Source organism: Phacochoerus africanus, chromosome 4 (assembly GCF_016906955.1).
Source record: "Phacochoerus africanus isolate WHEZ1 chromosome 4, ROS_Pafr_v1, whole genome shotgun sequence".
Classification (NCBI taxonomy): Eukaryota; Metazoa; Chordata; class Mammalia; order Artiodactyla; family Suidae; genus Phacochoerus; species Phacochoerus africanus.
Window position 1 is genome coordinate 135,182,323 of NC_062547.1, and position 12,731 is coordinate 135,195,053.

General features: G+C 40.6%; 1 protein-coding gene across 5 annotated transcripts in view; it reads right to left on the bottom strand.

Annotated features, from left to right (window-relative positions):
* The window catches only part of AFF4 (ALF transcription elongation factor 4), an 87,201-nt gene that overhangs the window by 11,129 nt on the left and 63,341 nt on the right, over nucleotides 1-12,731 (bottom strand). For all 5 annotated transcript variants that reach the window (XM_047778612.1, XM_047778615.1, XM_047778613.1 and 2 more), the window contains 6 exons: nucleotides 10,187-10,275; nucleotides 9,166-9,406; nucleotides 3,513-3,607; nucleotides 1,145-1,208; nucleotides 896-1,032; nucleotides 567-638 (listed from right to left, as the gene is read on the bottom strand). In XM_047778612.1, the coding sequence (XP_047634568.1) occupies nucleotides 567-638; nucleotides 896-1,032; nucleotides 1,145-1,208; nucleotides 3,513-3,607; nucleotides 9,166-9,406; nucleotides 10,187-10,275 (698 nt within the window). The remainder of the gene's footprint in view (nucleotides 1-566; nucleotides 639-895; nucleotides 1,033-1,144; nucleotides 1,209-3,512; nucleotides 3,608-9,165; nucleotides 9,407-10,186; nucleotides 10,276-12,731) is intronic.

Consider the following 12,731-nt stretch of genomic DNA (forward strand, 5'->3'; position numbering starts at 1 on the left):
GGTATGTGTACCGTGTAAACAGAGAGAGAGGATACCAAAAGAAGAGCCTGGAAAAGTGATCACTGAAGATAAGGAGAGTTCTAACATCAGTTCCACTCTACTAAGACTTTTGTCAAGAGGGCAAGGGGTCAGAGACCCATGACTAAAATCTTTCAGGAGGAAATTTGAGTTATTTTCTACTTTACACATCAAGAATAGATTTATGGAGTTCCCATCGTGGCGCAGTGGTTAACGAATCCGACTAGGAACCATGAGGTTGCGGGTCCGATCCCTGCCCTTGCTCAGTGGGTTAAGGATCCGGCGTTGCCGTGAGCTGTGGTGTAGGTCGCAGACGCGGCTCGGATCCTGCGTTGCTGTGGCTCTGGCGTAGGCCGGCAGCTACAGCTCCTGGGAACCTCCATATGCCGTGGGAGCGGCCCAAAGAAATAGCAAAAAGACAAAAAAAAAAAAGAATAGATTTATGACTGAATTATGGAAAGGTGATTCAAGGAAAACTTTCAGAACACAGAAAGCACAATTTATTATGAAACTGCTTTGTCATCTAGCAGAGGGTAAAACACACTTACCAAAGTACTGTGAGTCTTTTATCTGCAGCTGTAGCATCTGGTGCCAAGTAATTCTTTAGCTTCATGGTATACCTGGGAGATAATGTAAAAAACAAATGACACAAAATATAACACTTCTTCTGTCTTATGACTTCTTTAGTTGTCTAAACATTAGAATCAAACCTAAATAAAGGGAAAAAATACCCACTTGAAGTGCCTAGTTTTTCATACCCAAGGAAGATAAAGGACTAAGGATCCCCTTTAGCTTTACTGTACAGAATCAGATCATATATAATACATTCCCAGAAAAAAATACTATTGCCAATGATGTGGTAAGTTTTCCCACTTACTTGATGAGCTCCACTGTCTCAGAATACATAAGGAATGGGGATTTGGATTCCTGAGCATTTTTCTCTAATGCATTCCCACATTCAATGAAAGATACCACAGCATCAAGATAGTATACAGCTTTCTCAAACCTATCAGACTGAAGAAAAGAGAAGAGAAGTAATGAGAGCTACACTGATGTACTATGGGAACAAACAAGATTTACGTTAATTTGATTAACTATATAAATGTGAGGAGAATTATTTACATACCAATGCATCTGCATTGTGCTTCAGTTTTTTTGCTTCTTGCAAATAATGGTCTGCTGAATAATTTCTGCAAAGTAAATTTTCATTATAAATAAAATGTTAAGTATTTCAAATAAGACAATACTAGTTTATTTTAGTCTCTAATATACCTCAACTTTCATGGTTTCAAGTAAAAAAAAATGAGTTATTACTAAACATTTGATTCAGTTTTTTTTTTTCTTTTTGCTTTTTAGAGCCGCACCAGTGGCATATGGAGGTTCCCAGGCTAGGGGTTGAACTGGAGCTGTAGCTGCTGGCCTAGGCCACAGCCACAGCAACGCAGGACCCAGGCCGTGTCTGTGACCTACGCCACAGCTCATGGCAACGCCAGATCCTTAACCTACTGAGCAAGGCCCAGGATGGAACCTAAGTCCTCCTGGATGCTACTCAGATTCGTTAACCACTGAGCCACGGTGGGAACTCCCAGTTTTTTCTGATGAATGTTTATATTGGATTAAGAACACATACTGGGAGTTCCCGTTGTGGCGCAGCAGTTAATGAATCTGACTAGGAACTGTGAAGTTGCAGGTTCGATCCCTGGCCTTGCTCAGTGGGTTAAGGATCTGGCGTTGCTGTGAGCTGTGGTGTAGGTTGCAGATGCGGCTTGGATCCTGCGTTGCTGTGGCTCTGGCGTAGGCCGGCAGCTATAGCTCCGATTAGACCCCTAGCCTGGGAGCCTCCATATGCCGTGGGAACGGCCCAAGAAATGGCAAGAAGACCAAAAAAAAAAAAAAAAAAGAACATCTATTATTTTGAGCAACTTGGAATGTTTTCTACTTAGGCAAATAGAAATTAAACTCCCTAGTATTAAGTGCAGTTTTACCCAAGTTGTTTAAAAGATTTAGAATAAATAAAATGTGGGTAGGAAAATAACCTTTTATCAAAATGAAGGGGAAAAACCCACACTGCTCTTTATTATTTCTTATTTTAAGAAAAACATTTCTTGTTTAAGAGAGCCCCTATTTTATTTTATTTTTTGGCTGTACTTGCGGCATGCTGAAGTTCTAGGGCCAGAGATCCAACAGGCACAAAAGCAGTAACACCACCAGATCCTTACCCTACTGAGCCACCAGGGAACTTCAGAAAACTTTTTGCTATTTGCTTTTAGGGCCGCACCTGTGGTATATGCAAGTTTTCAGGCTATGAGTCCAATCGGAGCTGCAGCTGCCAGCCTGCACCACGGCCACAGCCACACAGGGTTCGAGCCACATCTGCACCCTACACCACAGCTCATGCCGAAATGCCAGATAGATCATTACCCCACTGAGAGAAGCCAGAGATAGAAACCACATCCTCATAGATACTAGTCGGGTTCATAACCTGCAAGCCACAACAAGAACTCCCACAAAGCTCCTATTTTAAGTAGTAAAGCCAGCATCAGTAAGATTCTACTGGAAGGTACATTATTTACATTCCCAATGACAATAATGGAGTTAAGTCAAAGGAGTAATACTTGGGCTAGTGGGAGCCTTTCAAATTAAAATCTAAATATTATGTGGTCACAACATAATGAATTCTTCTGGTCACTGACAGAAACTAAAATGAATTTATTATACGTTGACTGGAGTGATTTCTTTTTTTTTTCTTTTTTTTTTTTTGGCCGCAATGTGCTGCAGCTTGATGTGTAATCTCTGTTCCCAGACCGGGGACTGAACCTAGGCCACAGCCAGTGAAAGTGCTAAGTCCTAACCATTAGACTACCAGGGAACTCCCTAGAATGATTTCTTTCTTTCTTTTTTTTTTTTGTCTTTTTAGGGCCCCACATGTGGTATATGGAAGTTCTCAGGCTAGGAGTTGAATTGAAGCTGCAGCTGCTGGCCTAGACCCCAGTCACAGCAACGTGAGATCCAAGCGGCGTCTGCGACCTACACCACAGCTCATGGCAACACCAGATACTTAACCCACTCCCACTGAGCAGGGCCAGGGACTGAACTTGTATCCTCATGGATACTTGTCGGGTGTGTTACCGATGAGCCAAAACAGGAACTCCAGGAATGGTTTTTTGAATGCATAAAAATCATATTTAGGAGTTCCCATCATGGCGCAGTGGTTAATGAATCTGACTAGGAACCATGAGGTTGCGGGTTTGATCCCTGCCCTTGCTCAGTGGGTTAACGATCCGGCATTGCCATGAGCTGTGGTGTAGGTAGCAGACGCGGCTTGGATCCCTTGTTGCTGTGGCTCTGGCGTAGGCCGGAGGTTACAGCTCCGATTCAACCCCTAGCCTGGGAACCTCCATATGCTGCGGGAGCGGCCCAAGAAATGGCAAAAAGACCAAAATAAATAAGTAAATAAATAAATAAAATTTAAAAAAAAATCATATTTATCTCACCTGTCGTCAAAGGCAAGCTTCGTTCTCCGAGGCTTAGAAGCATCAGGAGTTGGTGTAGATGGAGGGCAGTTAGAAGAGCTATTTGGAGCCTTTTCCTGACCAAAACAAACAAACAAACAAACAAACAAAAAAAACCAGATAAAATTTTGAGATTCAAATTAAGCTAAGAGTTATTTCTTGAGCCACTGGTTAAAATGCAAACAAAATCCCACTGCCTTTGGTACTTATATTTTCAGGTTATAAAATTTTAAAATGTAAATGCCCTTTTTCACAGAACAAGCCCATTTTATATAACCAAAGATATTCTTTATAATATTAGATGTCTACTATGAGCCAGGCACTAACTGTGGCACTTGTTAAAACATAAGGAAGACACAAACCTAATATCAATAGAGCAGTACTACTTAAGATAAAATTTACTGCTAATTCCTGGTTAAATGAAAACAATAGTAGCTAACATTTACTATGTGCTTACTACTTACCAGGCACGAAGTTAACCAAGTAGTTATTAATCCTTCAATAACCCTATGAAATATGTACTGCTAATAGGACAGAATAAAAAGTCTCAAGGAGGTTGAGTTACTAGCCCAAGTTCAAACGGCTTTTAGAGGTATTCCTGGAATTTGGGCTTTAAGCCCAGAAGTCAGATTTCAAAGCCTAGCAACCATCTTAAACATTTATTTATTTATCTATTTATTTATATATTTTTAGGGCTGCACCCATGGCATGTGGAAGTTCCCAGGCTAGGGGTCGAATTGGAGCTGCCGCTGCCGGCCTACATCACAGCCACAGCAGTGCCAGATCCGAGCCGCATCTTCCACCTACATCACAGTTCACGGCAATGTCAGATCCCTTAACCCACTGAGTGGAGCCAGAGATTGAACCCTCGTCCTCATGGATATTAGTCGGGTTCTTAAGCCACTGAGCCACAACGGCAACTCCTACTTTCTTAAACTTTTTCTGCTGGCTATCAACACATCTAACAATGAGGACTTTTATGCAAGGGCTATGCCCCTTTCTCCAAACTGCTTTTTCATCCAGCTCTCTGTTTAATAAACCAGATTCACATTTTTCCATAATAAAATACCATAAATAAATAAATTTATCCTATAAAATGCACAAATGCCTCAACATTAGAAAACTCAAAAATGTGTATTTTATTACTTCTGCTTAAACTATACTTAAAAGAAAGAAACTATGTAACCATTTTTTTTTCTGTTCTTGTGTAAGAGCCCTTCAGTTCCACCCATCAATGTTTCCTTTAAGAATGGAAATAGGAGTTCCCGTCGTGGTGCAGTGGTTCACGAATCCGACTAGGAACCATGAGGTTGCGGGTTCGGTCCCTGCCCTTGCTCAGTGGGTTAACGATCCGGTGTTGCCGTGAGCTGTGGTGTAGGTTGCAGACGTGGCTCGGATCCCGCGTTGCTGTGGCTCTGGCGTAGGCCGGTGGCTACAGCTCCGATTCAACCCCTAGCCTGGGAACCTCCATATGCCGCGGGAGCGGCCCAAGAAATAGCAACAACAACAACAACAAAAAAGACAAAAGACCAAAAAAAAAAAAAAAAAGAGAATGGAAATAAAAGTCCTGAGATCTGAGAACATACTAAGCTCTTTATGGTACAGTTTGTGTGTTTGCGAGATGTCATCCCAAATATTGCTGTAATCTAACATTTCTTGGACGCCTCCCCTCTAAGTTCTATAAACTTATCTCTAAGTGCCCATGTTTAAATTTACTGAAGGAAAACTGAAGTTTCTGGAAATAAAGAAAAATTACCACATGTGGTAAAGAGACGATAAATATAGATTTCCTCCGGTGATAATTTTCAACATATATACATATATATACACACACACACACACATGCAACTGTTATGTTGTATACATGAAACTAATGTAAACATTATATATCGAGTATAGCTCCATTAAAAAAAAACCTGGCTGAACATCTCTTAGCAAAGAGGACAAACTGACAAAATATCAATCAGCATACAGAGGGTATGAAAACATGATTAATCCAAAAGAATTATGTAGATCCTTGTCCCTATCATGCAGAAGACACATTCTTTCCAAATACAGACCATTATAAAAATCTACTATATACTATACTGTTTTATAAAGTAACTCTTAACAAAAAGATTGCTACCTGCAGGCCACTTTCTGGCCCCGATGTGACTAAGATAGAAGTACTAACCAAAAATCAACCAGAAAATCTGTTTGTTTGGAAACTGAACAACACATTTTTTTTTTCCTGGGCTGTGACCACAGCATATGAAACTTCCTAGGCCAGGGATCGAACGTGTGTCACAGCAGAGACCCAAGCTGCTACAGTGACAATGCTGGATTCTTAAGCTGCTGTACCACATGGGAACGCCAAGTAAAACATTTTTAACTAACCTGTGGGTCAAAGATAAAAATCACAAAGGAAATTAAAAAACACTTTAAACTGAGTTATAAAATAATTATATACACCAAATCTTGGTGATGCAGTTAAAGCAGTATTTAGAGGAAAATACATAGTCTAACTGCTTTATTTTAGAGAAAGAAAAAAAAAGGCTTAAGTCTAATTTTTTAAAAATTTGCAATCTATGGAATGGGCGAAAATAGCTGCAAACAATGCAACCAACAAGGGCCTCATCTCCAAAATATAAAAATGACTCATACAACTCAACAACAACAAAAAAAACAACTCAATTGAAAAATGGGTGGAAGACCTAAATAGACATTTCTCCAAAGATATATAGATGGCCAGTAGACACATGAAAAGATACTCAACATCATTAATTATTAGAGAAATGAAAATCAAAACTACAGTGAGGTACTACCCCACACTGGTCAGAATGGCTATCACTAATAAGTCTACAAATAACAAATGCTGGAGAGAGTGTGGAGAAAAGGGAACCCTCCTACACTGCTGGTGGGAATGTGAATTGGTACAACCACTATGGAGAACAGTATGGAGGTTCCAACTACCATATGACCTAGCAACCCCACTCCTGGGCATATATCTGGACAAAACTATAATTCAAAAAGATACAAGCACCCCTATGTTTATTGCAGCACTATTTACAACAGCTTAAATGTCCAACGACAGATGAATAGATTAAGAAGACTGGTACATATACATGATGAAATACTACTCAGCCATAAAAAGAACAAAATAGTGCCCTTTGCAGAAACATGGATACAACTGAGATTCTCATACTAAGTGAAGTCAGAAAGAGAAAGACAAATACCACTGCTACTATTTCTATGTGTCACCTAAAATATGACACCAATGAACTTATCTATAAAAGGGAAATAGACTCACAGACATAGAGAATGGACTTGGGGTTGCTGAGGGGTGGGGGAAGGGAGTGGGATAGACTGGGAGTGTGGGGTTAGTAGATGCAAACTATTACATTTAGAATGGATAAGCAATGAGGACCTACTGGATAGCACAGGGAACTATATGCAATCTCTTGTGATAGAACGTGATGGAACATAAAATAAGAAAGCTAAAGTACAGGATTTCCCATTGTGGCTAAGTGGGTTAAGGATCTGGCATTGCTGTAAGCTGCAGTATAGGTCAGAGATGTGGCTTGCATGCTTTGGCTGTGGTGTAGGCTGGAGGCTGCAGCTCAGATTTGATCCGTGGCCCAGGAACTTCCATATGTAGTGGGTGAGGCCCTAAAAGGACACACACACACAAAAGATGGATAAATAACAAGGGATGTTATTTATGGAAATAAATTTCCCGGGCTGGGAAAAGGGTTCTCTGGGGAACAAAAACTCTTTAGATGGCAGTTCCCATAGGGGCTCAGTGGGTTAAGAACCTGACTAGTATTCATGAGGAAGCCAGTTCAATCCCTGGCCTCCCTCAGTGGGTTAAGAATCAAATGTTGCTGTGAGCTGTGGTGTAGGTCACAGATAGAGCTAAGATCAAGCACTGCTGTGGCTGTGGCACAGGTTGGCAGCTACAGCTCTGATTTGACCCCTAGCCTGGGAACCTCCATATGCTGCTAGTAGAGCCCTAAAATAAGACCCCCCCCCCAACAAAGGAAAGCATATATATGTATGACTGGGTCACTTCGCTGTACAGTAGAAGTTGGCACATTGCAAATCAACTAAACTTTAATTAAAAAAAAACTTGCACTAATTATCTATCTTTAAAAGTTAATAAACAGAACAGCAAAACAAACAAAAAGAAGTAAGAAAGGAAATTACAGAGTACAAATTAATGAAATAGAAAACAAAAACGGAAGCTCTCCAGTGTTGTCACTGCAGCAGCCTGGGTTGCTGTTGTGGTGCAAGTTTGATCCCTGGCACAGGAAATCTCACAAGCTGTGGGTGTGGCAAAAAAGAAAAGAAAAACTACAGAGAATCAAAACAAAGAAGGGCTGTTTTATGAAAAGAAAAAATGGTAAGCCTCATGAGGCTGATCAAGGGGAAAAAAAGAAAGATGGCTCTTAAAACAAGAGGATCACAAGTAGCAGTATTATACATATTCAAAACGAGATTATAATAAACAAAAATTATGCTAACATACCTCAAAAATTTGATATAAGCAAACAAAATAAAATAAATAAAACAAAATAAAAATTACATATAATTTTGGTTTTTCATAGTATCTAATTTTTCTTTAGTCGATAGAAGGAACAGCATATTTCCTAAGTGAATTATACATTTCCTCTTTAATAAACCCATATATAATTGCCAAGGTTCCCAGCCAGGGGTCGAATAGGAGCTGTAGCCGCTGGCCTACACCACAGCCACAGCAACACTAGATCTGAGCCATGTCTGTGACCTACACCACAGCTCACAGCAATGCAAATAATGTGGAAAACAAATGCAGGCTGAGAGCCTAGAGTACAGCTTTGAGAAGGCTTCTCTGATCTAATTCGCCACCAACAAACATTAAGAATACTCCCTTACATTAGGACCATGCTCTTGAAATAATTCCAATGCTAGTTCAGCTAAAGAAAATTTTTTTTCTTCTTCACAAAGCCAAGTATTTGTTCCATCCCTTTATGTAGTGTAGAATCTAATTTTAAAAAATCCAAAGCCAATTTAAAACCATAGACAAGAATCCAACCAGAGGAGTTCCCGTCGTGGCGCAGTGGTTAACGAATCCCACTAGGAATCATGAGGTTGCGGGTTCGGTCCCTGCCCTTGCTCACTGGGTTAACAATCCGGTGTTGCCGTGAGCTGTGGTGTAGGTTGCAGACGCGGCTTGGATCCCGCGTTGCTGTGGCTCTGGTGTAGGCTGGTGGCTACAGCTCCGATTTGACCCCTAGCCTGGGAACCTCCATATGCCGCAGGAGCGACCCGAGAAATAGCAAAAAGACAAAAAAACAAACAAACAAAAAATCCAATCAGAACAATGGAGCTATTTATAAATTCAATCCTAATCAACTGTTTTTCCATAACCAACTTTTCCAATTACGGATTTCTATTAATATATCCGTGGCCAGATGACTTCAATGCTTTCATGGTCTCAGATCACCGTGCAAGCTTATTACCAAGATTATGACATTCTGAGAGTAAAAATGCACAAGTCTATACAATTAATGAGATGTTTACAAAATTTTCAAAGCACAAAATTTCTCTGTCGACTTGGAGAAGTAGCATGGCAGGGAGATTGATTTTCAAAAGACTCAGGCCCCCAACACCTTACCTTGACCTCCTTAGAGCTACTGGAAGTCTTCCCCTCAGTCCTCTTCTGCTTTGATGTGGAGGAACTGCTTTTGCTGCTGCCACTATTCTCCTTGCTGCTGTTATTATTTGACTTTAAGGAAGAAGATTGACTAATAGTCCTCTTCCGAGAGCCATGCTCTGTTTTTGGATCTTTTGAAGAAACAGGCCCAGCCGGAGAAGGCAACAAATCTTTTTCTTTTGCAGTACTCTGTTTAGATGACCTGCCAAACCAAACAAATACCCTCATTTCTCCACACAGTCATACACAGAGTGATGGATTTTTTTTCCTATCTGATTTTGACTGCTTTCGAGACAAATTTATTTCTATTTGATTACTAGAAAACATGATTTCTGCAAAACAAAATAAAACTGTAAATTCACAAGGGCAGACATCATGTCTGCTGTTTCTCCCCCATGGCTCTATACCCAGTGCCTAAAGCTTGGCCTGCCACAAAAGAAGTAGTCAATAAATATTGGTTAAATAAATGAACAACAAGAGTGCCTGCTGCACAGCAATGGGATTGGCCAAGTCTCTAGAGCGCTGGGCAAAGGTTCGATCCCCAATCTAGCTCAGTGGGTTAAAGGATCCTGCATGGCTGCAACTGAAGCTTGGATCTGATCCCTGGCCTGGCAACTCCATATGCTGCAAGGCAGCCAAAAAAAAAAGAACAAGATGAATGGTGAATGAAGATATTAGTGCTCACAGGTCTCCTGCAAGTTATCAAGTTATACACAAGCTTATCAATGAGGCTGAAAGTGGTAAAGGTTTACTTTTAATTCTTCTCCTATATTCATCTCCTATTCCACTAAAAAAAAAGACAGGAAGAAGTGACTGAGTCTTAAACACTTTCCATTTCAATCAGCTAAAAGCAAAACCTCCTACTACATACAGATGTATACAGATGCATTTGACATATGTTTACTAAAAGGAATACTTTAAGAGCACATTAGATAGCACCCAATAAAAAATGACACACACGCAACATGCTTTGCATACGTACTCTTTGCTGCTGGGTGGCTTGTGGCCTGCTGAATTCTTGTCCTCCGTTTTGGGTTTCTTGCTTTCATTGGCTCGGTTATCATCTTCATTCTGGATGAGAAACAGAAGAAAGAAGCTGATTTTTATTTATCTAATTCTAGCACCAATCACCCTCAACTTCAGAAAGAAGATAAAATGTGAAGTGACAGAATTCATTTAAACAATGTTCAAGCAGGTTTTAAGTCTGAGAGGGACTGTCCCTTTTTTTTGGCCTCCTTTTTTGCCCCTGCATCCACAGCATACAGAAATTTCAGGGCCAGGGATTAAATCTGAGCCAGAGCTGTGACCTATGTCACACAGCTCCAGCAATGCCAGATTCTTAACCTACTGTGCTGGGCTGGGGATCGAACTGGTGCCTCTACAGAGACAAGCTGGATCATTAACCCACTTGACCACAGCGGGAACTGGGAGGCTCCTACTTTAGATTAAAAGCTGAAAAACTGAAATAATCTTTTAAATGACATCTTTTCAGCCTAATGACTGAGGGAGAGATGAGATTATAACTAAGATATAATTCACATACCATAAAATTTCCTATTTATTTATTTATTTATTGCTTTTTTAGGGCTATTAACTGCAGCATACGGAAGTTCTCAGGCTAGGGGTTGAACTGGAACTGTAGCTGCCAGCCTACACCACAGCTCACGGCAATGCTGGGTCCCTGAAACTCAGGATCAGGCCGTATCTGTGACCTACATCACAGATCATGGCAATGACAGGTCCATGACCAACTGAGCAAGCCCAGGGATCGAACCTGCATCCTCATGGATGCTAGTCAGATTCGTTTCCGCTGAGCCACAATGGGAACTCCTAGGGTGATATTTTTCAGGTTCATCTATGTTGTAAGATTTATCAGTACTTTCTTTTTATGGAGGAATATATTCCACTGTATGGATATACCACATTTTATTTATCCATTCATCAATTGAGTTGTCTCTACTTTTCAAGCATGGGTTTTTGTTTGGATATGTTTTCATTCTTTCTGGGTATATACCTAGGAGTGAACTGCTAGATCATAAGGTAATAGTGTGTGTGTGTACATATACGTGTGTGTGTGTGTGTGTTTGCTTTTTTAGGGCCACACCTGCGACACATGGAGGTTTCCAGGCTAGGGGTCGAACTGGAGCTACCACTGCCAGCCTACTCCACAGCCACAGCAACACCATGCCAATGCCAGATCCTTAGCCCACTGAGCGAGGCCAGGGATCGAACCTGAAACCTCACGGTTCCTAGTCAGTTTTGTTTCCACTGTGCCACAACAGGAACTCCTGTAATTGTATATTTTAACTTATTCAGAAACTGCTCAACTATGTTCCCAAGTGGCTACATCATTTTACATTCCCACCTGCACTATAGTCCTCCACATCTTGACTGATACTTGCTACTATCCAACCTTTTGCTTATATGGTTTTGTGAAAAACTTGTGCTGAAACAAAAGCTATGGTCCCACCAACACTACTTTGCTTGGTGAATCTAAGTTTTCCTACTACTTTAAATATCAGGGCACAAATATTGTGAAAATTCTGACATAGCAAAAAAATTAGTTCTGTACACAAATGATTAAAGACAGACTTGTGAAAACACCCTTCACTACCTTCAGCTGAGACTCTTTTCAGTGCTACCTACTTTATCTTGCCCCTGACAATTTTACCAAAGCAAGACTTCTCAAAAATCATCACCAAGTTACTTGGTGTTACACATTTTATAAAGTAAAAATTTGACTTACAGTTATTGAAATAAAAACCTTGTGAGGAATATCTACCAACAGATGTGGAGATAGGAGGTGGGAAACTCGGGCACTTAGAGGAAGAGGATTTTTTTGGAACAGCTTTTGGCCTGTGTCCAAGACATGTGTAAGTTCCTGGGCCAGGGATTATACCCATACCACAGAAGCTACCCAAGCCACTGCAGTGACAAGGAAGGGGATTTTTTTAAAATTGCAAGTCATACATATTGTAAAAATTTAAACAGAGTAAAAAAGACTTTCACTATATTATGTTTTAAATATCTGAAAATCTGGGGTTCCTGTCATGGCGCAGTGGAAATGAATCTGACTAGGAACCGTGAGGTTGCGGGTTCGGTCCCTGGCCTTGCTCAGTGGGTTAAGGATCTGGCGTTGCCGTGAGCTGTGGTGTGGGTCACAGACTCAGCTCCGATCTGGCGTTGCTATGGCTGTGGTGTAGGCCAGCGGCTACAGCTCTGATTAGACCCCTAGCCTGGGAACTTCCATATGCCACGGGTACGGCCCTCAAAGGCCAAAAAAAAAAAAAAAAAAAAAAAAAGTGAAAATCTTACAAAGAGGCGCAAAAGGATCATTTTCTATTCTGTAAGAAACATTTTAGTTTTTAAAGACCACAACCTATCATATACAAGCTGTTATTTCATGCAATTCTATGAATTAAATCCAAAAACTAAGTACAGCAATCTGAGGCTGTGGGCTCTAGGGGCTAGCAGCCCTAAATAGCTTACTAGGTGAATAAAGCATCCTTTTACTACAATAATGGAAA